Genomic DNA, 20,289 nt, shown 5'->3' with positions numbered 1-20,289 from the left:
GCTCATAATCACTATGCTATGCAGTCTCTCATAGTGTGTGTGTATAATGATCACATACTAAGAACATCAAAATAGGTAGAAGTCTTTATGTTCACCAGTACGGTTACATAGTCACTGCTGACTGATTTTTCCTTCCATGGTATCTACACAGTTAATCACATGATATTAACACTGTTAACAGTTAAATATCAACTGTTCTAAGCAATGAACAAAAGACTGATACATACACACACAAGGACACAAAGGAAAACATGTTTGTGTTTTTTTTTAAAGAAAGTACTAGATGATTCACACATAAATATCAGAATTCAAGGGAAATATTTGTAGGTAGCTCCATAATATGTAATGTCATGCCCCAGTACGTGATCTACAAATCAGTTCCTTGGAGATGTTCAGTGCAATGATGAACACATCACCGTCTACTGTGTTTACTTAGAAAAGGAAAAAGAAAAGAAAAAAAAAACATTAATCCGAGTTACACTGAGAGATTTTTATTAACTTAAACTGCCATTATTAATTTTGTCTGCCAAGTCCTTAGTGAATATACCTTTTATTTGATATAAACCTACAGGTTCTTATCAATACCACAGGATCATGAAAACATACAGTAATCAGTGTTTTGTAATGGTTAAAACAATGTTCAAATAACAAGTTACTTCACTGAAATACTTAAAAAGAATATTTTGGGGAGTGTTTGAAGGCTCTGTTTATAAATAGTAATTGATATATTTAGATAGGTATTTGGTTCTGAAGATAAACACTTCTTATATAAAACATTGTTTTAATACATTGCTCTACTAATGAGGCTAAATTACATATATTTCTAGAGCTAAAGAATAAAGCTTTATCTTCATATTTATTTTATTCATAGGACTCTTATCAATGAAGAATGTTGTATCTAACAATAAACTGGCATACTGCGAGTGACATTCCATAGAAGTAAAAAAGAAGGTTGCAACAAAAAAAAGAGATCACTGCGTTACACATTCTTTATACAAAGAGCCCACTCTGAACAGAGAATTAAATGCAGAGCAAATGCTTTTAAAAGTTTTTGTGCCGAGCTGGAAATTACAATCTCCACACAATCAAGAGAAAAGGAACAATAATAATACAGAACACAGTATTTTTAACGATTACATCACATTTAAAACCTTCAGCCATCCTCTGGGTTCTCGGATCAGATCGGCAACTGAAATTTCACGTCCACTTGGGCTTGCTTGGCTAAGGTCACTATTTCAGAGAGCTTTACAACCTGAAAGGAAAATACAAAGCATCTTTTATCTCTTCTTTTCACGAAACCATAAAATGAGAACTACTGATGAATGTGAAATTAATGCACATTAAGTCTTTTTCATTTAAAACATCTGGGCTATTCTGACATTGTTATAAATCACTTCACACTCTTACAAGCATTTGCCACTCTTGAAGGATAGTCAAATCTGACACTATTCACAACTCATGCCTCAGTTCAATACTTACTGATTTTATATATATTCCGACTGAAGATGTATATATATTTTATACATATTCCAATTGAATATATATGTGTGATATATGTATATAAATCTTCCTTATTGCTTAAATTTTTTTCTCTTTTAAAGATAGAAACTGTAATTGTCTTAGCTGGATGCCACACAGTGCAAAGCACATCTCAATAAAAGTCTGTTTAAATAATATGTATACACCTTAACTTGCAATATTGGGATAGGAGCTTGGGTTTAGGGAGTTAGTTAGTATTTTACTTTTCATCAAGCTGAATTGCAATGTTGTCTCTATAATCTAAGACTAACCAGCTGGTACCATACAAAGCATTACACAAAATAAACATGTCAAAAAACAAACAACAAATTCAGCTTCTCTCCTGCCCAATAGAGTAGTAAAGAGAAGGTTTTGAAGTTAGGCCCCTTGGGTTCAGATCCCATTCTGATACGTATGATGTGATCTTGATGAATAATTTATTTAGCCTCTGTTTCCACATCTATAAAGCCAGAAATTATATAACCACATTTGTAATGAGACAATACCTGTAGAGAAAGCTTAGCATTGCATGCACAAAAAGCAATAAATGGCAGCAGTTGCTATGATCATCATCATCACCATATTATCATCTATACTATTATAACCTCCATAATCTCATAGTCAGAAGAAAAACACTAGTCACAAATTAAACCACCTGCTCACTTTTATCTGTCAGGGGTCCATTTAATCAAGATTCTACGGATTCTTCTACTTTCTTTCCATGTCCACAAAGCTTTCTGGAACACCTCTGTCTACCATTCCTTTGCTCAAAATCTTAAACTCAAGATTAAGTGTAAGTCCCTGTGTCACTAAAGTGCAACTGATTTTTATTTACCAGTGAGTACTTTCCCAAAGTATGTCCCAAAGAAGGACAAAAGACCTTTATTATTTTTACAAAATGATAACATACTAACTTAGCAAATCTCAAAAGCCTATTGCTGATTAAACCATATAGCCCCAGAGTATTCCGTAAAATGTCTATAAACAAAGGTAGGAAAGAATCAAAAGTTCTCATTTTCAAAACACCTTTATGTCTACTATGGGGTGTGCTTCAAGATAGGTTATTAAGTAAAAGAAGTGAGGTAAAATACATATTACCATCAAATAATGTGAGAAATGTAGACAGACAAACACACACAGATACATATACACACACATTATTTGCTTATCATTTTAAAAATTGGAAGGATGAACTAAAGACCTCTTTTAAAAACTGGTTATGTGTGGGGAAAGAAGAAACAGGGAATGAGTATAAAAGCTAGATTCTCTGAATATACCTTGTTTTATAGTTTTGACTTTGGAACCACGCAATATCTATATAATATAAAACAAAAATTCCTTTAAAAATAAATAAATTATGGGTGCCTGGGTGGTTCAGTCAGTTAAGCATCCAACTCGACTTCAGCTCAGGTATTGAACCAGCGCTGTGGGATTGAGCCCTGGGCTGGCTGAGGCTCAGTGCTGAGCGTGGTGCCTGTTTAAGACTCTCTCTCTCCTGCTCCCTCTACCCCTCCCCACCCCCACCTTCCACGTGCATATATGTGCGCACTCTCTGTCAAATAAATAAATAAATAAATAAATAAATAAATAAAACTTAGATTCTAAAATGAACAGGCTAATATTGCTAATAATGAGTGTTTTAGCTGCATATTAGGAGCACTGGACCCCTTACACCTATCATCCATCTTACACACTTCGCAAATCTGTCCCTAGATTAGCATAGCCTGCTTACCATTTTAGCAGCTTCATCCAAGTCATCACAAGCAAGAATTTTAAGTCCACTGTCTGTTATCAGGGCCTTAGCATCATCAACTCTTGTACCTGGAAATGATTTATGCAAATATAAAGATGTTTTAAATATTTACACAAAATCATTTAAAATGTCTGCCACAATATGAAATTTCAACATAGGAGTACTTCCATTATTTAATATAAATGCTTCTAAAACCAAAGAAAATACTGTAAAAGTCCAGAGTTACCTCATGAAATATCTTGGTTTACCATGTCAATGGTAACTCAGGAAAGTCAGAATTCAAAACAAAGCACAACAAATAAATCATGTGCCAAATTATACCAAGCAAAATTATAAATATTTTTGCCCAATGTCAGAATTTTTTTTAAACCCACATTTAAAAAAATTCCTATTACATAACATTTTTATTTGAAAGACATAGCTATTTGAAAACTGTATTTTAAATGAACCGAACTCCTTGGAATTAGGAACTTTTAAACAATTCGAGTTCAAGGAACAACTGCAAGATATCTTTTACACTCACCTTGTAACCGTACCACAATTGGTATTTTAATTTCCAAATCCTTTACTGCCATAACGATACCCTGTGCAATAACATCACACCGCATGATTCCTCCAAAAATGTTAACCAGAATAGCCAGTACCTGTGAATAAAATGCTTTTTGTAGATTAAAACTTAAAAACCAAGGAGTAGGTATCCTTCCTTCCCAAGAAAATACTAGTGTCTGCCTTAGGATACAAATTAATTCCATGGTAACATTTTCAGATCAAACCATCATACTCTCTGTACTCTCATCACTAAAATTTATGCAGCCCACCACCCACCAGAACTTATTCTCCCCAATCTGGGTAATTTCAATGACTGGCTCATATTCTCTAGTCTCCTCCCATATGACAAAGACTTCCGGACTGCATTTACTCGTTTTCTATTAAGCATAGCCATACACCACACCAACAAGACTGCCCCAGATCATGATTTAAGATAATGTCACATGCAAGATCTCCAATTTAGTGTTCACTACCTGACTATCATTCGTTCTTCATTTATCCCCATCAACTCAACCAACTTCTCACACAAAGCAGAACCTCAAAATCACTCAACTTCTCCTGAATACCCACTCCTGGCTACACTTCACATCCAAACCTCAAGGCCCGTTTGGATCAGCATTCTTTCATCATCACTGATAAGTCTGAATCACTGTTCTTTGATCATTTCCTCCCCCAAATCTTTTTTATTTCTTAAAGAGTCTTAGTTCAGGAATACCTGGGTGGCTCAGTTGATTGAGTGCCAGACTCTTGGTTTCAGCTGAGGTCATGATCTCACAGTTCATGAGTTCAAGCCCCACATCGGGCTCGCTGCTGTCAGCATGGAGCCTGCGTCAGATCCCGTGTCCCCTCTCTCTCTACCCCTCTCCCACCCATGCTCTCTCTCTCTCTCTCTCAAAAATAAAACATTAAAAAAACAAAAAAAAAAAGTCTTCATTCACCTATACCAGAGCTTCCAACTAGTGAGCTACAAATGATACAAATGGGTTACAGACATACCAAGATATTGTTCCCCTCTACCCTTTGGGCAGCTAGGAAGGTTCTGGGGCAGCTAGGGCCTCTGGGACAGTGGCCTCTGACTATAAGCAACCTTCTCTATTTATCGCCTATGCCCCTTTGAAATATCATCTTCTGTGAATGACAGGACATTAAAAAGGTTGAAAAACACTGAACAATGCTATCCATTCCTTATCTTTACCACTCTTATTTCTAGACCTTTAAGAAATGAAGAAATAGACTAGAATTCATAATGACCTTGGCACCCTCTTATCTCCCTCCCTCCCACCTCATCCTGCATAGCTTCAACGCATACCCCAAGCATCATCTAACACTCTGGACTTAAAGTTACTAGATCTCTACAATGTCACTTTTACCTCCAGTCCATTTCAACTAATTACCACCAAAGCCAAATCCTTGACTTGACCAGAATGAATGTTTCTAGAATATCAGCTATGTAAATCACACTCTGCTTAACCTCCTCTCCTTGTGCCTATTATCTCTAACTCCATCAAAACCCAGTCTTTTCCTCTTAAAAGCCTCTACTCCCTGAACCTTGTTCTAATTTCCCAGACTCTCAGCAGATCTGACTTTCTTCACTACCGAGCCCAGAACCTGTGGCTGAGCAATCCAATGATACTGTCAGCTGCATGCTTAATTCCTCCATACCCTACCTCTGTCAAGACCAGTATGCCTCTGCCATCCCTTCAAAGAGTGCACCACTGGATGATTTCAACCAATCAGTTTACTCATCCCAACTTCAAGGAAAAGCAAAAAAATGAGAACAACAACAACAACCCTGAAACACTAGCGTAACCTGAAGGGTGGCACAATAATGACTCTTCATCAGCAACCCTTTCTCTAGTGGTCTGTCTCATACATCTCACTTCCCTCATAAGTCTCCTATCCCACTTCAAGGACTCTAATTTTTAACATGTGATCTTCCTTTCTCCAATGACACCTCAAGGAGAGAGTCGAAAACTAATCTCATCCCCTAATTACTGTGTTGTATCTCCCCAGGCCTTCACTCTGTTGACTATACTCACTCTCTTCTTCATCCTCAAATCTCTTCTCTCTCCAGCTAGAAACAGCTCATCTTCCTGGTCTTCTAAACAAACAAGCAAACAAACACACACTAAATAGCTCTCCTCGACCCCACCTCCATTCAACTGCTAACACTATGTTCTTCTGTGCCTTCAGAAAAAGTACCCTGAAAACGTAATCTCGCCTGGATGTCTCCATTCCCTCAATTCCTGATCACAGTTCAACCCATTACAACCTGGTCTCTGCCCCCTTCTCCCCTACTGTTCTTGCTAGGGTTCCCAATCATCAGTCAATCCTTACTCTGCCTGATCACTCCTGCAGATGGACACTACTGCCCATCCCTTACTTCTCAAAACCCTGCACCTTGCCCTTGGATGTCACCACTTTCTCCTCATCAGCAACTATCTGTCGGTTTCTTTTTTCTCTTTTATTGGGTCTTCCTTCTCTATTCAATCCTTCATCCGGGAGGGCGGGGAGGGGAGGGGAGGAGAAGGGGAAAAGGTTCCACTCTTGGTTTCCTCACCTCACTCACATGGGTCATGTTACCAACTCCTAACACTTCAACTTTTCTCACAGTGCTGAGGACTGTCAAATATACATCCAACCATTATAGGAAGTTTAGTATCCTTACCACTGCCTGCTAGATACAGTCACCACAACCCAAACTTAACACATTCATTCAGAAATACCTATTTCTCTACTTTGCCTCTGACAGCACAAAAGGTATCACCACCCAATGATTCCCTCCAACCAAAAGTCCTAAAGTTAACCTAACCAACCCTTCTCCATGGCCTCCCAACACAAAAAGGGGGAAAAGTGAATTTAATGATTCTATTTCAGAAATGCCTCTAAATCAGGTTTCTTTGCTTTATTCTTACTGACACTGCCTTTGTCCAGGACTTCTCAATATTTTTGAACAAGTAGGTATAACAACCAAATTGATCTCTCCTGACAGTGCCTCTCTTCTCTCCATTTCACCCTATAGTAGCAGAGTTACTTTCTTTTAAACATATATTACATGTTTAATATAATTATTATATATTATATAACTATAACATATAATATATAATAATTACATAATTATAATTAAATATATATTGTCATATATACAATTAATAAATAAAGAGGAAGGGGGATGGAGATATATACATACACGCACACACACACATATATATGATATATATGGACTAGGGTAAGGGGGTTAAAATCCAAATTCCCTAACTACAGATAACAGAGATCTTTACAGTGTGGTCTCAATTGCCAACATTAATCATTCATTCCAATAATGCTATATTCTTATGCATAAGCATCTTCCCATTCCATAAACACAGTGGTCTTCTTTGGACTCTACATGCCTTTGTATATTCTTCCTCTTGCCTAACTCATTCAATTTCTCAAGACAGCTCAAGGAATCATTCATTCAGTGAAGGCCACCCTGATTCTCCCAGTTACCGGCTCAGTCTTCTGTTCTTCCACAGCACTACACTCACTTTATCACCCCAGTCAGACTATAAATGCCTTGAGCAAATTAACCATGTATTCCCAAATGCCAAGTACAGTGTCCAACACAAAGAGACATGGTAAGTATACAGCTACTTCAATGCTATCTACATTGTCTCCCTAGGTTCCTGGCCTGTTTCCAACTCCAATGCCCTTCCTGTCAGCCCACAACACTGGAAGTCTTCATATGCTTTTCTCTATTCTTGTCCCTAGGCCCTAAAAGCCATACCTAGAAAAGTAATTAGAATTTTAGTTCACGTTAGTAAGTATTCAACAGTTAAATAATTAGATAATACTCTGCTTTTTAGAGTTTATGCCAAAAGAAGCTACAGAAATATAGTTCTAATAAGATTTGTTTACTTTTCTGAATAGTTATTAAACAAGGGAAATAAAGCACTTTTATTTCTCATTTTAGTTCAATGCTTTTTGTAAAACTAAATATGGCAAATAATTCTATAGGCTCAAAGAATGGTAAATTAAATTTTTAAAAACAATTCTAGAGTCTGACATCACAAGTAAAATGTACATTGTCGGCATCATCAATAATAAATATTTATCAATGACCTCTGTGTACTAAGCATTATTCCAGCCACAGGAAAAGGAAAGAGTAAGAAATTATCTTTACCAATGAGGAATTCTCAGTTCTAAATTCAGTAAAACTAGTTCTAAGGTAGCCACTATCTTATTTTTCTATTAAGTCTTACAAAACCCACATTGGTCACATAGTAGATATACTTCTTTTAAAAATGACCGATAATATGTCTATCTTTTGGATCATGTTTCACATCTCTTGTGTTCTGATAATCATTTATAAAGTCAGAGTTCTAACTTATGGCATATCTGCATATGACAGATTTATGCAAACATTAAAATGAGTGTTTTACAAGCACACCATAGTAAATGGAAAAAGTGGCTCAAAATATGTTAGCCAAAAAATTCAAAATATATATTTTGAAAGACATATATGAATGAGTGAACTTGATGGCATGTGAATTATATCTTAATAAAGTTGTTTCTATAAAAAATACATATGCAAATAAAGTTGTTTCTATAAAAATATATATGCAAACAGGAAGAGAGAGAAAGGAAAATAGGAAGTGTGTGTATGAGAAATTTTGTGTGTGTGTGTGTGTGTGTGTGCATGCGCATGTGTGTGAAATATACAAGAACTAACAAGTCAAGAAAAAATGATCAAGTCAATAGTAACAAAAATTACCTGTGAATAGAATTTAAAATAATTTTAATTTTCTTGTTTGTAGCTTTGTAGATTTTTGAGATTTCTGAGCTTTTATGGTCAACTAGCATCTCCAGAATTTTTCCACAGGAATGGCTTCTACACCAGATCACTACCATTTATAGTATTACCTAATACCATCTAATATATCTTCATCTTGTTTTCTAAATTAGAGTGGGAATCTTTATCTTTTTTTTCTAGTTAACTTTTATTGCATTATTTCAGGAGCTTTTTCCAAACTAGTGATGTCTTTTTTAATTATAACGGTCTACTCTTGTAATGACCACATCTACTAATTAATCAAGTTACTTCTCGTCATTCAAATTTTACCTTTTTATCTGAAGTGATGAGTTTAAATGCTTCTGTTACTTGATGGACTGTAGCACCACCACCAACATCAAGAAAGTTCGCTGGAGTCCCTCCATGAAGTTTTATTATATCCATTGTGGCCATAGCCAAACCAGCACCATTTACTATCAAGAGGGGAAAATGATTTGTATAAGCAACAGACCCAGAGAAAACAAACTAAGCTCAGCCAATCCAACTTTAACATAAAAACACACAGTACCTAGACAGCCTATATTTCCGTCAAGGCCAATGTAGTTCAGATCTGCCTTAGCTGCATCTTTGTCCCTTTCGTCTTCCTGGGTCCAGTCCTGTAAGTCAAAGATTTTCTTCTGACGATAAGCTGAATTAGAATCAAAATTAATCTTTGCATCCATGCACAGCACTGTGAAAGGAAGAAAAAGAAAGTGATCTTAATTTCAAGACAGACACAATAAACTAACCAATAATAGTTCTTAGTTTAGGGGAAAATTAGGTTTTGTTATTTATTGAAAGTATTTCAATTTATGTTCACAATGTATTCAAACCATTTATTAAAAAAGAATATTTGGGAATTAAAACTGCTCCATCAAAGTTAGTAGTTCCACACCCACCCTAGGCAGATGATAACAGATAAAAGAGAAAAAAAAGTCCACTTCAAAAACACTTAAAATTTGTTTTAAAATTGCCAAAAATTAACCATCCATGCACCTGGCTAACCCCGTCACTTGCACCCTGGACCCCACTCCCTCTCACTTACTCAGAGACATTGTTCTGGCAATTCTACCTTTCCTGCATTATAAAGTGCCCCCCTTTACCTACTGGCTAAATCCCAACAACTTGCAAAAATGCTGTTATTTTTCCCACCTTAAAAAAGAAAGAAAAATATATTTTGCAACCTCTTCCCCCTTACCCTTCACTTCATGTACAGCAAAAGTCCTTGAACAAATTGTCTGTTTAAACCAAGGGTCAGCAAAAAAACAATATGGCCCATGGCCCAGATATGGCCTATGCCTATTTGGTATTGCCTATAAGCAAAGAATGGGTTTCACATTTTTACATATTTTTAATGGGTTGTGAAGAACAAAGAAGGGAAAAGAAAGAAGGAGAACAAAAATATGAAGAAAAGCATCATTCGTGGCCTACAAAACCTAAAATATTTACATCTGCCAGCCCCTTTGCCTCAACTCATGGTACAAATTTTTCTCCTGCAATCCTCCCTTAAACCCATTCTAATCAGGTTTTACTTCCAGCACTCTACCAAAATGACTCATATGAAGGTCAATTCTCCCAACTTCACCTTTCAGTGCTTTATCCCTTCCTCACCCCAATATAACTGCAACATTCTCCTTGCTGTACTTGATAAAAGGCTGAAAGAAGTGATCGGTTTCAGCCCAGAAGCCTGCCCAACATGAGACAAAGTTTCAAGTCCTGCTAAGTTAACTACAAATAACAATAAAAATCAACATTCTTCCAGAGGAAAATAAAGGAATTTCGTCTCTACACCATATTTTACAAAATGTCCAGTATGCAACTAAAAATTACTATATCCATGAAAGAAAAATAGGAAAATGTGACCAATGGTAAAGAGGAAAAAGGAGACAAGAAAAACCAAACCCAACACGATCCAGATTTAAAATCAGAGGACTGTGGAAGTTATTTTAAATATGCTTAAGGATTTAAAGAAAAATATGGCCATAATAAAGGACTAGATAGGTACCTCAGTAGCAAATAAAACTATAAAAAAAAAATCTAGAACTAAAAAGCACAACACCTAAAATGATAAATTCACTGGGTGGGCTTAACAACATATTTATTAGAGATGGGTCAATGGACTTTAAGATAGATAAACAGAAGTTATCCAATCTGGAGGGGGCGGGGGGGGGGGGGGGGGAGGGAAGTGACCTGTTAAACAGTATCATGTTATCTAACATGTAATATTGGAAGTAGAAAGAAGAATGGGGCAGGAGAAAGTATTTGAAAGGACAAAAAAAGACATATCAACCTAGATTTCTATGTCCAGTTTATAGTAATTTGTTACAGCAACCACTGGGAACTAACACAGCTGCCAAAGGACATCAACAGAAACTTTGCAGTCTACTGAGGAAAATGTATGTCCGATAAACATGAAAAATTCTCAACATCACAAATAATCAAAGAATTGAAAAATAAGATACCATGTCCTGATTAGCAGTTTGACAGAGTTTAAAACCAAGATAACAGTCACTTCTGGCACAAGTAGGCATTGAAATGGACACTCTGTAAGTTAGAACAACTTTTCCAGACAACAATCTGGCAAAATACATCTCAAAATGTTATTATCCTGGCCCAATAATCAAACATGTTAAAATATCATTACTCTTCAATTCCAAAATTCTACTTCTAAGAATCTATGTGAAAGCTAATCAAGGCTGCAAAGACTTATATACAAATAATATACAAGCCTTTAAAAACTGAAAAATATTTAACATCAAAAATTTTATCATGTAGTCTTAAGTTTAAAAAGGGAAAGATATAAACTGAATAGATAATATGATCCCAATTACAGAACAGGCTGAAATGAACTAAAATATTAAAAAGGATGTTTGTGGCGGGGTGGGGGGGGATCTGGGTGGCTCAGTCAGCTAAGCATCCAAGTCTTGATCCCGGCTCAGGCCATAAATTTCACAGTTCGTGAGATCAAGCCCTATGTCAGGCTCTGTGCTGACAGTGTGGAGCCTACTTGGGATTTTCTCTCCCTCTCTCTCTGTCCCTCTCTGCTTTCTCTACCTCTCGCTCCCAAAATAAATAATAAATAAACTTTAAGAAAAAAAAAAAAAAAACGATGGTAGGTAATGAGGTTATAGGAAGTTTTTCCAACCTACCTATGTTTCTTGGTACTTTGCAAATTTTCTGTAAATACGATGCCCTTAATCAGAAAAGGAAAAAAAAAAAAACAAAAAACTCCTTCAAAATATATAGAAATGCATACAAAGAAAAGAAAAGATAAACTAAAATACAAAGGGAAAAAAATTAGTTTTTAAGAGAACAAAGACATTCCCTCACCAACAGAATATGGCTGTAGAATTTCACAGCTGAAAGTAATTCAGGAGTCTTGCTTTCAATGTTATTATTACAGAAGCAAAACAAAACAAAAAAACTTTTATACAAATAATTCTCCTTCACTGAACATTTCATTTTGAAAATGTGCATCAGCCTTTACTCTTTATAAAAAAAATTTTTAGTTTTATAAATGACCTCTATGATCACAAGAGAATTTACTCATTCTTCTTTATACAATCATATAAATGACCAACTAAAAATCCATTTCTATAATAAAGAATGTACCTAATTAAAAGTATACAAGTGAAAGATGATCTACAAATGCTTAAGAGATTAAAATATCCAAAGTGACTTGAAACAAAATCAAGTAATGCAGTTAATATAAAGTATCAAGAAAAATTTAGGCTATAATAATGCAACTTATATTTTTTAAATGGCTATACATGGAAGGTATGATTATTCAGAATCTGATTTTCCTTTAAATACATGCAAAAGAAAAGGTGTAAAGTGACAAGCTAATCTTACTTCTCTGTTGGATAGAAATATTAAAAGGAAGCAAGCACCAGACTCTACCCTTTGTATAATAAAGACCCATGACAACTCTAAAGTCTGAAACTTGTGGGAGACTAAGATGGCTAGTTCCTCAAAACTACTGCCATTTACTCACTACGACACTAATTATTCTCATCAGCACTGCCCAAAAGAACTTTCTGCAATGATGGCAATATTCTGTACGTGTGCTATCTGATAAGGTAACCACATGTGGCTACCGAGCAGTTGCAATGTGACTAGTTCGACTGAGGAATATTTTAATTAATTTTAATCGCCACGTGTGGCTGGAAGCCCCCATACTGGACAGTGCAGCTTTAACCTCCCTGTGTGTACATAAATATACACTTTAAGTGTTTGTTTTTAATAGGTATTTATCCTTCATATTTGTTCACATTCAATTTATTATAAAATAAGTTTCTACATAGGAAAGAGTTCACTTCCTTATGAATTCAACTTCCTTACTGAAGCATACAATTGGTGGATAAATACAGAATCAGTGTTTGATAAAAAAGAAAGATCGCTTACCGGCTCCATCCGAATCCTCTACCATTGGATTTATTTCTACCATAGTTGCATCATATTTCAGGAAAAGGTTGTAAAGCTTGATCATATTTTCTGCTGCAGAGTCCACAATATTAGGTGGAAATCCCATCTTCTGTGCAAGCTGAAATCAATTTGTCTCTTTATTATATGTATGTTGCATATGTCCAATCAACATGAAATTACGTAAATAAAAACCTTCTAGCTTATCACTTAAATAATAAGTATGAATTGTTTGTAGTCAAACATGAATGACTGAAATAGCAGCCACTACTACTAAATGGTTCAATAAAACTTTGTATTCAAAATTCCCACAAGACAAATAGTATGGCCATTTTACAAATGAGAAAGAGATTCAGAGAAATGAAGTCCTGACTAGATTCCAGTTCCAGTGTTTATTCCATTGCCTTCATACTGCCTCTAAGCCTTATGGCAAACCTAAACTGAAAGAGGCTTATATTTTATTAAAAGACATATAAAAGGTGGACTGACAATCCCAATGGTCCAAATGACGGCAAAAATATTAAATCACTTGATTTTATCTTTTAAGTAATGTATGAACAGTGTCTACCAAGCAATTAGGACGCATTCAGTCAAACCAGTATAACTGCATTCATTCAGAAATCTACTGAGTATCTAATATAAGATAGGCCCAAAAGATACAGTTACTTAAGCTTCTATTCTAACAGAGGGGTGTATAGTCTTGAACAGAGATTCCTAACTAAATATATACCTGAAGAGCTTTTTAAAAAATACACATACCAAAGTTCCAAACTAGAAGTTCTGGTTTACAAGTCCTACAGTGGACCAAGCCTTTCATAATTTTTGAAGTTCCATAAGCAATTATGAACCACTGATATAGAAGCTACATGTCTATATATTTATTCTAACTGCTGCAATTGCTCAAGAACACTATGAAGGAGGTTTTCCTCTTTTCTAACTACTATCTAAGGCTGCAATACATTTGAATTTTAATTACAGAAAATCTTAAATTCTTTAAGAGTGAATATGATTTTTGCAAAAAGTCAAATACCAGTAAGTAAAGAGGATAATCAGCCAAAAAAAATATGGCATTTTCAATTAAGACTTATTTCATATAGAGAATAATATGAAATAAATGAGAAATAATTAAATATTATTTCATTAAGAAAGATTTTCACTAGGTTATAATCTACCATTGTAGATCTAAATATTTGAGAATTGCAACAGAATTCTGATCAACCCAGAAAGACATTAATTTGCCAAACACTGTGCTAGGTAGCATTTCTGCTCTTCACTCAAAAAGCTATAACCTGAGTAGATTATTCCTTCAAGTGTTATTCGAAATCAAGTATTCTTTCTCATCTAAATTTAACTGTCCAGTCATCATTCTCACATAACTACCTAATGAATCAAGTCTCTCTCTGTCCCCTTTAAACCTTTATACCATTATCTTGCTTCAATGACTTTATCAAGGTAATTTCGCTATCTCCTTTAAACTTTTGTGCTAGTCAAAAATTCTTGCTCTACTGTACTTCAATATCATAAGCTTATTTTGACAGAGTTTCCCACTAATACACATTAATTTTATTCAAACTTTAACATTCAAACTTTTCTTTTAAGATGGGTCACTTATTTTTCATATCCAAACTGAACAATTTAATAGCAGTATTCCAACCTTACCAGTCAACTCTCACAGGCTATGGTATTAAACTTCACGGTTGGGTGTTTTTTTTGTTTTTGTTTTTGTTTTTTTTTGGAGAAGGTGGTGGACAGAAAGTGGGGAAGAAGCACACAAAAAAGGACAGTACAGAAGACTAAAGTATAGGCAAAAATTATTGTTTATGTGCAGACACTAAAAGCCCATAGCTTTCATCAGATTCTCAAAAGTATCCATCAACCACTTCCCTCCAAAAAAATCAGATTATAGGAATATATAAGACAGTGTCCCTACCATTCCATACAATTTACAGGAAACAAAGGGGAGATTGGAACACATTAAATGCTACCATGGGTATGTAAAATCCAGGCTATGATAAACAATAAACCATAATCACCCCAGTTGCTTCAACAAACGAAAGAAGGATGAAGAGAGTGAGGGAAAGAAAACCTATAAATTAGAAAAAGACCTATGAGACAATAACCAATAGCAATGAAAGACCTTATATGGATCCCAACTCATACAAATTATAATTCTCATACAAATCTTAAATTCTTTAAGGGTGTATATGATTTTTGCAAAAAGTCAAATACCAGTAAGTAGAGGATAATCAGCCTGAGAAATTATATACAAATTATAAAAGAAAAAAAAATGAAAAACTTGAGACAAGGGAATTTGAATGAATGGGTAGGTAATGATTATAAAGAATTATTAATTTTACTAGGTATGACAATGGTATAGGGGCTAATTAAAATAATCCTTGCCTTTTAAAGACAAGTATTAAAATACTTGAGGAAAATATTGTAGATACTTCTAAAAAATTTTCTTAACATTTCTTTATTTTTGAGAGACAGAGCATGAGTGGGGGAGGGGCAGAGAGAGAGAGGGAGATACAAAATCTGAAGCAGGCTCCAGGCTCTGAACTGTCAGCACAGAGCCCGATGCGGGGCTTGAACTCACAAACTGTGAGATCATGACCTGAGCAGAAGTTGGATGCTTAACTGACTGAGCCATGCAGGCACCCCTACTGTAGATACTTTAAAGGCTCCAATTTCAAACAAGATATTAACATGCATTGACACTAAAAAAGTTTTTTAAAAAAGTTTTGTCAATCACTTAACTTATACAAAGTTAATTCTCTTTCTTTTTTTAAGTATTACAATTATCCAATAAAGCTAGGTAGAAATTCTTCAGAATACAACATACCCGGACAGCTTGTTCCTTTTTAATGCCTTCTACAATATCAATAGGTTCTTTCACTATGGCCTCAGGAGTCTCAGCAGCAACATCTTCAATGTTGACACCACCTTGAGAACTTCCTATTAATACAGGACCCTAGCAAGAGGGGAAACAGCCAAAACATCTAGATTTTATTTTTGGACCCATCAATAAAATTTTAAAACCTACTTATGCACACTATCAGATTTATGTATCTATCACTCCCCACTCCTATCTTTAAATTTCCTTGAGAATTTATCCTTACATCTCCTGCACAGTACCCCTTTATAAATGTTCAACTGAAATAATGGAAAAGAAGCGAAAAAGTAGAGGAAGACAAGAGCTCACCTGTGAGACAAAAAGGTTAAAAATATACACAAAACTTATACCAAATTAAGTTAATATAAATATGTACATATAAAATATAACCTACAAATTTTTCCTAAGAACTGAAGGACAACTATTGTTTAAAGGACATTTTTAAAAATCATTTAAAAAGATACTGATATTTTTTAAAAGTCTAATAAATAAGTCAATTTTGTAAGCTCTAGCCCTACTGCAAGTCAGTAAAAATTACTTACCTTGAAACAATAGTTCTGACTATGATCATGAATGATATAAGATAAAAATAATAAATAATTAAATTTTAAGTCTCTTAAAATCAATCAAGAAAAAAACCTTAAAGCAAAATAATCTAATAGATTTGTTAATTTATGCACAAAACTGGAAACATGCAAAAACGAGGAAATGGTAAAACTATATTACTGAAGATTATTTAAGGTATAGGAAAATGATCTCAGTAGTGTTATACAGGAAAAAATGATATAAAACTCTAGATTCTATTGTCAACTGTGTGAGTTTTTTTTTTCCTAGTAGATTTACATTTTTAGAGGTTTTATGTAAATCTTTTTTATTTTTATTTTTTTTATTTTATTTTTTATTTTTAAAAATTTACATCCAAATTAGTTAGCATGTAGTGCAACAATGATTTCAGGAGTAGATTCCTTAGTGCCCCCTTACCCATTTAGCCCATCGCCCCCCACAACCCCTCCAGTAACCCTCAGTTTGTTCTCCATATTTATGAGTCTCTTCTGTTTTGTTCCCCTCCCTGTTTTTATATTATTTTTGTTTCCCTTCCTTTATGTTCATCTGTTTTGTATCTGAAAAGTCCTCATATGAGTGAAGTCATATGATTTTTGTCTTTCTCTGACTAATTTCACTTAGCGTAATACCCTCCAGTTCCATCCATGCAGTTGCAAATGGCATGATTTCATTCTTTTTGATTGCCAAGTAATACTCCATTGTATATATATACCACATCTTCCTTATCCATTCATCCATCGAAGGACATTTGGGCTCTTTCCATACTTTGGCTATTGTTGATAGTGCTGCTATAAACATGGGGGTGCATGTGTCCCTTCAAAACAGCACACCTGTATCCCGTGGATAAATGCCTAGTAGTGCAATTGCTAGATCGTAGGGTAGTTCTATTTTTAGTTTTTTGAGGAACCTCCATACTGTTTTCCAAAACTATGTGAAGCTTTTTAACATAAAGTATGTTTAAATGTGCAACCACTCACTAATCAAACTGCAAAAAAAGATGGGAAAACATTAAATGGTAAGACTTTTGTTACCCTATGTGTCACTATTCTCCCCCCTCAAATTTTTTTACAATGAACATAGTATTCTTAATCCAGGAGAAAAGAAAGCATGACTTTCATGGGGAAAAAAACAAAAGCAAAAGATTATTTTCACTTTTCTATCCCAGGAACTAGTGTGTTTCAGTAACAAACTCATTTCAAGATTTAAAGTAAAGGATTCATTCACATAAATGTATTCATTACTGTTTGGAGAACAAAACAGTCCTTCAAATCCTCAAAATAAGCAATAGCCAAAGGGGGGAAAAACCTACTACTTTTTATGGTAATTAACTGTTACTTAGGTGAAAAAAAAATGATTTAAAAAATAGTACCAGCCTCCATGGAGAAAAACTGGGGGGCTGAGAAACAGGGGTGGGTGGAAGACTGATATTTCCTTGTACATCTTCACACCCTTTAAATTTTACATTATGTGATTAGATTTCAATATGCATGTGTAATAAAGAATTTGGCTGACCTTTATCCCCAATGTCTGAAAAGCACCTTTAAACCATCCAGTACAACTCAGAGTTTATGCTAATGAGGTGACTCATGGTAGGCCCAAGTTAATACAAAGGAGATGACTCAGGTAGGCAGAAGGCATGCAAAGGACAGAAAGGCAAACACTGTGATTAGAGGTTTGGAGCTTTGAGCCACATGATATCAGCCCAACCTTCTGGAAGCAAAGGGGTCCTGGAGTTTAAGCTCAACAAAGTGGTCAATGATTTAATCCACCATACCTATTTACTAAAGCACCCCCAAAAAACTGTGGACATCAGATTCACCAAGATGGTAGAACAGGAAGCCCTAGACTCGTTCTCCCACAGAAACACTAACTGATTTCTGTCTTACCTAACTTAGAAAACTGGGAAAAGCATATTGTAATTGCCTGTGAGAGCTCAGCAGTTAGGGCACCACCACAGAACATATAACACTGAAGAAAGAAGCCAACATAGCTCTCACAAATTGGGGAAAAGCAGCCAGCTCATGGATTTTTTTAATAACTCAAGGAACTAGAAAAAGAACAAACTAAACCCGAAGTTAGCAGAGAGAAATAATAAAGATTAGAGCAGAAATAAATAAAAGAAAATAGAACAGAAATAATAAAACTAAAATCTGGTTTGTTGAAGAGATCAACAAAATTTACAAACCCTTAGGTAAACTAAGAAAAGAAAAAACACAGTAACAAAAATTAGAAGTGAAAAAGAAGACATTACAAATGGATGCCACAGAAACAAAAAGGATAAGAGACTACTATGAATAATTACATGCCAACCAATTGGATAACCTAGAAGAAATGGATAAATTCCTAGACACACAAAATAGACCAAAAATGAGTACTGAAGAAAAAAAAAATCTGGACATATTACAAGGAGATTAAATGAGTAATTAAAAACTTCCCAACAAAGAAAAGCCCAGTACCAAATGACCTCACTAAAGAATTTCACCAAATATTTAAAGAACTAATAGCAATCCTTCTCAAACTTTTCCAAAAAATTAAAGAGGGAGGAACACTTCCAAACCCATTCAGCTAGGTCAGCATTGATACCAAAACCAGACAAAGATACCACAGGAAAACTACTAACCAACATCCCTGATGAATATTGATGCAAAAACTCTCAACAAAACACTAGTAACCAATTTCAGTAACACACTGACAGGATTATATATCATGAGCAAATGGGATTTATTCCTGGAATGCAATGTTTCAACCTATAAAAATCAAAATAATTCACCACATTAACAGAATCAAGTTCAAAAACCACATGATCATCTCCACTGATGCAGAAAAAGCATTTCAAAAACGTCAACATCCTTTTATAAAAACACTCAACAAACTAGGAATACAAAGAATTACCTCAACATAATAAAGGCCATATATAAACAACCCACAACCAACATACTCAATGGCAAACAAGTGAAAGCCTTCTAAGATCAGGAAAAAAGGCAAAGATGCTCATTCTTGTCACTTTATTCACTATGATATTTGGAAGTCTTGGCCAGAGCAATCAGGCAAGAAAAAGAAATAAAAGGTATCCAAACAGGGAAGGAAGAAGTAAAATTACCTCTGTTTACAATGTGGTCTTGGATATAGAAACTCTAAAGAACCTCCAAAAAACTGTTTAAGAACTAATAAATGAGATCAGCAAAGTCACAGGATACAAAATCAACATACAAATATATCTTGCATTTCTATACGCTAACAATGAACAATCTGAAAAGGAAATTAAGAAAATGATCCCGGGGCTCCTGGGTGGCTCAGTCAGTTGGGCGTCCAACTTCAGCCCAGGTCATGACCTCACAGTTTGTGAGTTTGAGCCCTGTGTCGGGCTCTGTGCTGACAGCTCAGGGCATGGAGCCTGCTTCAGATTCTGTACCTCCCCCTCTCTCTGCCCCTCACATGCTCATGCTCTGTCTCTTAATAATAAATAAACGTTAAAAAAAAATTTTTTTAAAGAAAATGATCCCATTTACAATAGCATCAAAAAGAATAAAATAGGATAAATTTAATCAGAAAGATAAAAGACTTGTACAAGAAAAACTGTATCACAGTGCTGAATGAAACTAAACAGGACACAATAAACAGAAAGATACTGACTGGAAGACTTAATATTATTAAAATGTCCAATACTACCCATGGCAATCTACAGATTAAATGCAATCCCTACTAGCACTTTCTCCCAATACGGTATTTTTCCATTGTCCCTTGTTTGAAAAAATAGAAAAAAAAAAAAAAAAAAGAAAA

The 20,289-nt window shown here is 34.9% G+C and overlaps 1 protein-coding gene across 5 annotated transcripts in view; it reads right to left on the bottom strand.

Annotated features, from left to right (window-relative positions):
- Positions 1 to 256: 256 nt before the first annotated feature.
- The window catches only part of SUCLA2 (succinate-CoA ligase ADP-forming subunit beta), a 58,095-nt gene continuing 38,062 nt past the window's right edge, over positions 257 to 20,289 (bottom strand). For 2 of the 5 annotated variants that reach the window (XM_042917493.1, XM_042917346.1), the window contains exons 5-11: positions 15,895 to 16,023; positions 13,035 to 13,173; positions 9,160 to 9,321; positions 8,922 to 9,064; positions 3,795 to 3,915; positions 3,251 to 3,339; positions 445 to 1,252 (exon numbers count right to left, since the gene is read on the bottom strand). In XM_042917493.1, coding sequence (XP_042773427.1) covers positions 1,178 to 1,252; positions 3,251 to 3,339; positions 3,795 to 3,915; positions 8,922 to 9,064; positions 9,160 to 9,321; positions 13,035 to 13,173; positions 15,895 to 16,023 — 858 coding nt within the window. In that variant the 3' untranslated portion in view covers positions 445 to 1,177. The other 3 variants (XM_042917573.1, XM_042917587.1, XM_042917429.1) reach the window with 2 other exon arrangements.

The sequence above is a fragment of the Panthera leo genome, chromosome A1 (genome assembly GCF_018350215.1).
Source record: "Panthera leo isolate Ple1 chromosome A1, P.leo_Ple1_pat1.1, whole genome shotgun sequence".
NCBI classification, from domain to species: domain Eukaryota; kingdom Metazoa; phylum Chordata; class Mammalia; order Carnivora; family Felidae; genus Panthera; species Panthera leo.
Note: the sequence above shows the minus strand (reverse complement) of the source record. Positions and strands in the feature narration are given on the sequence as shown.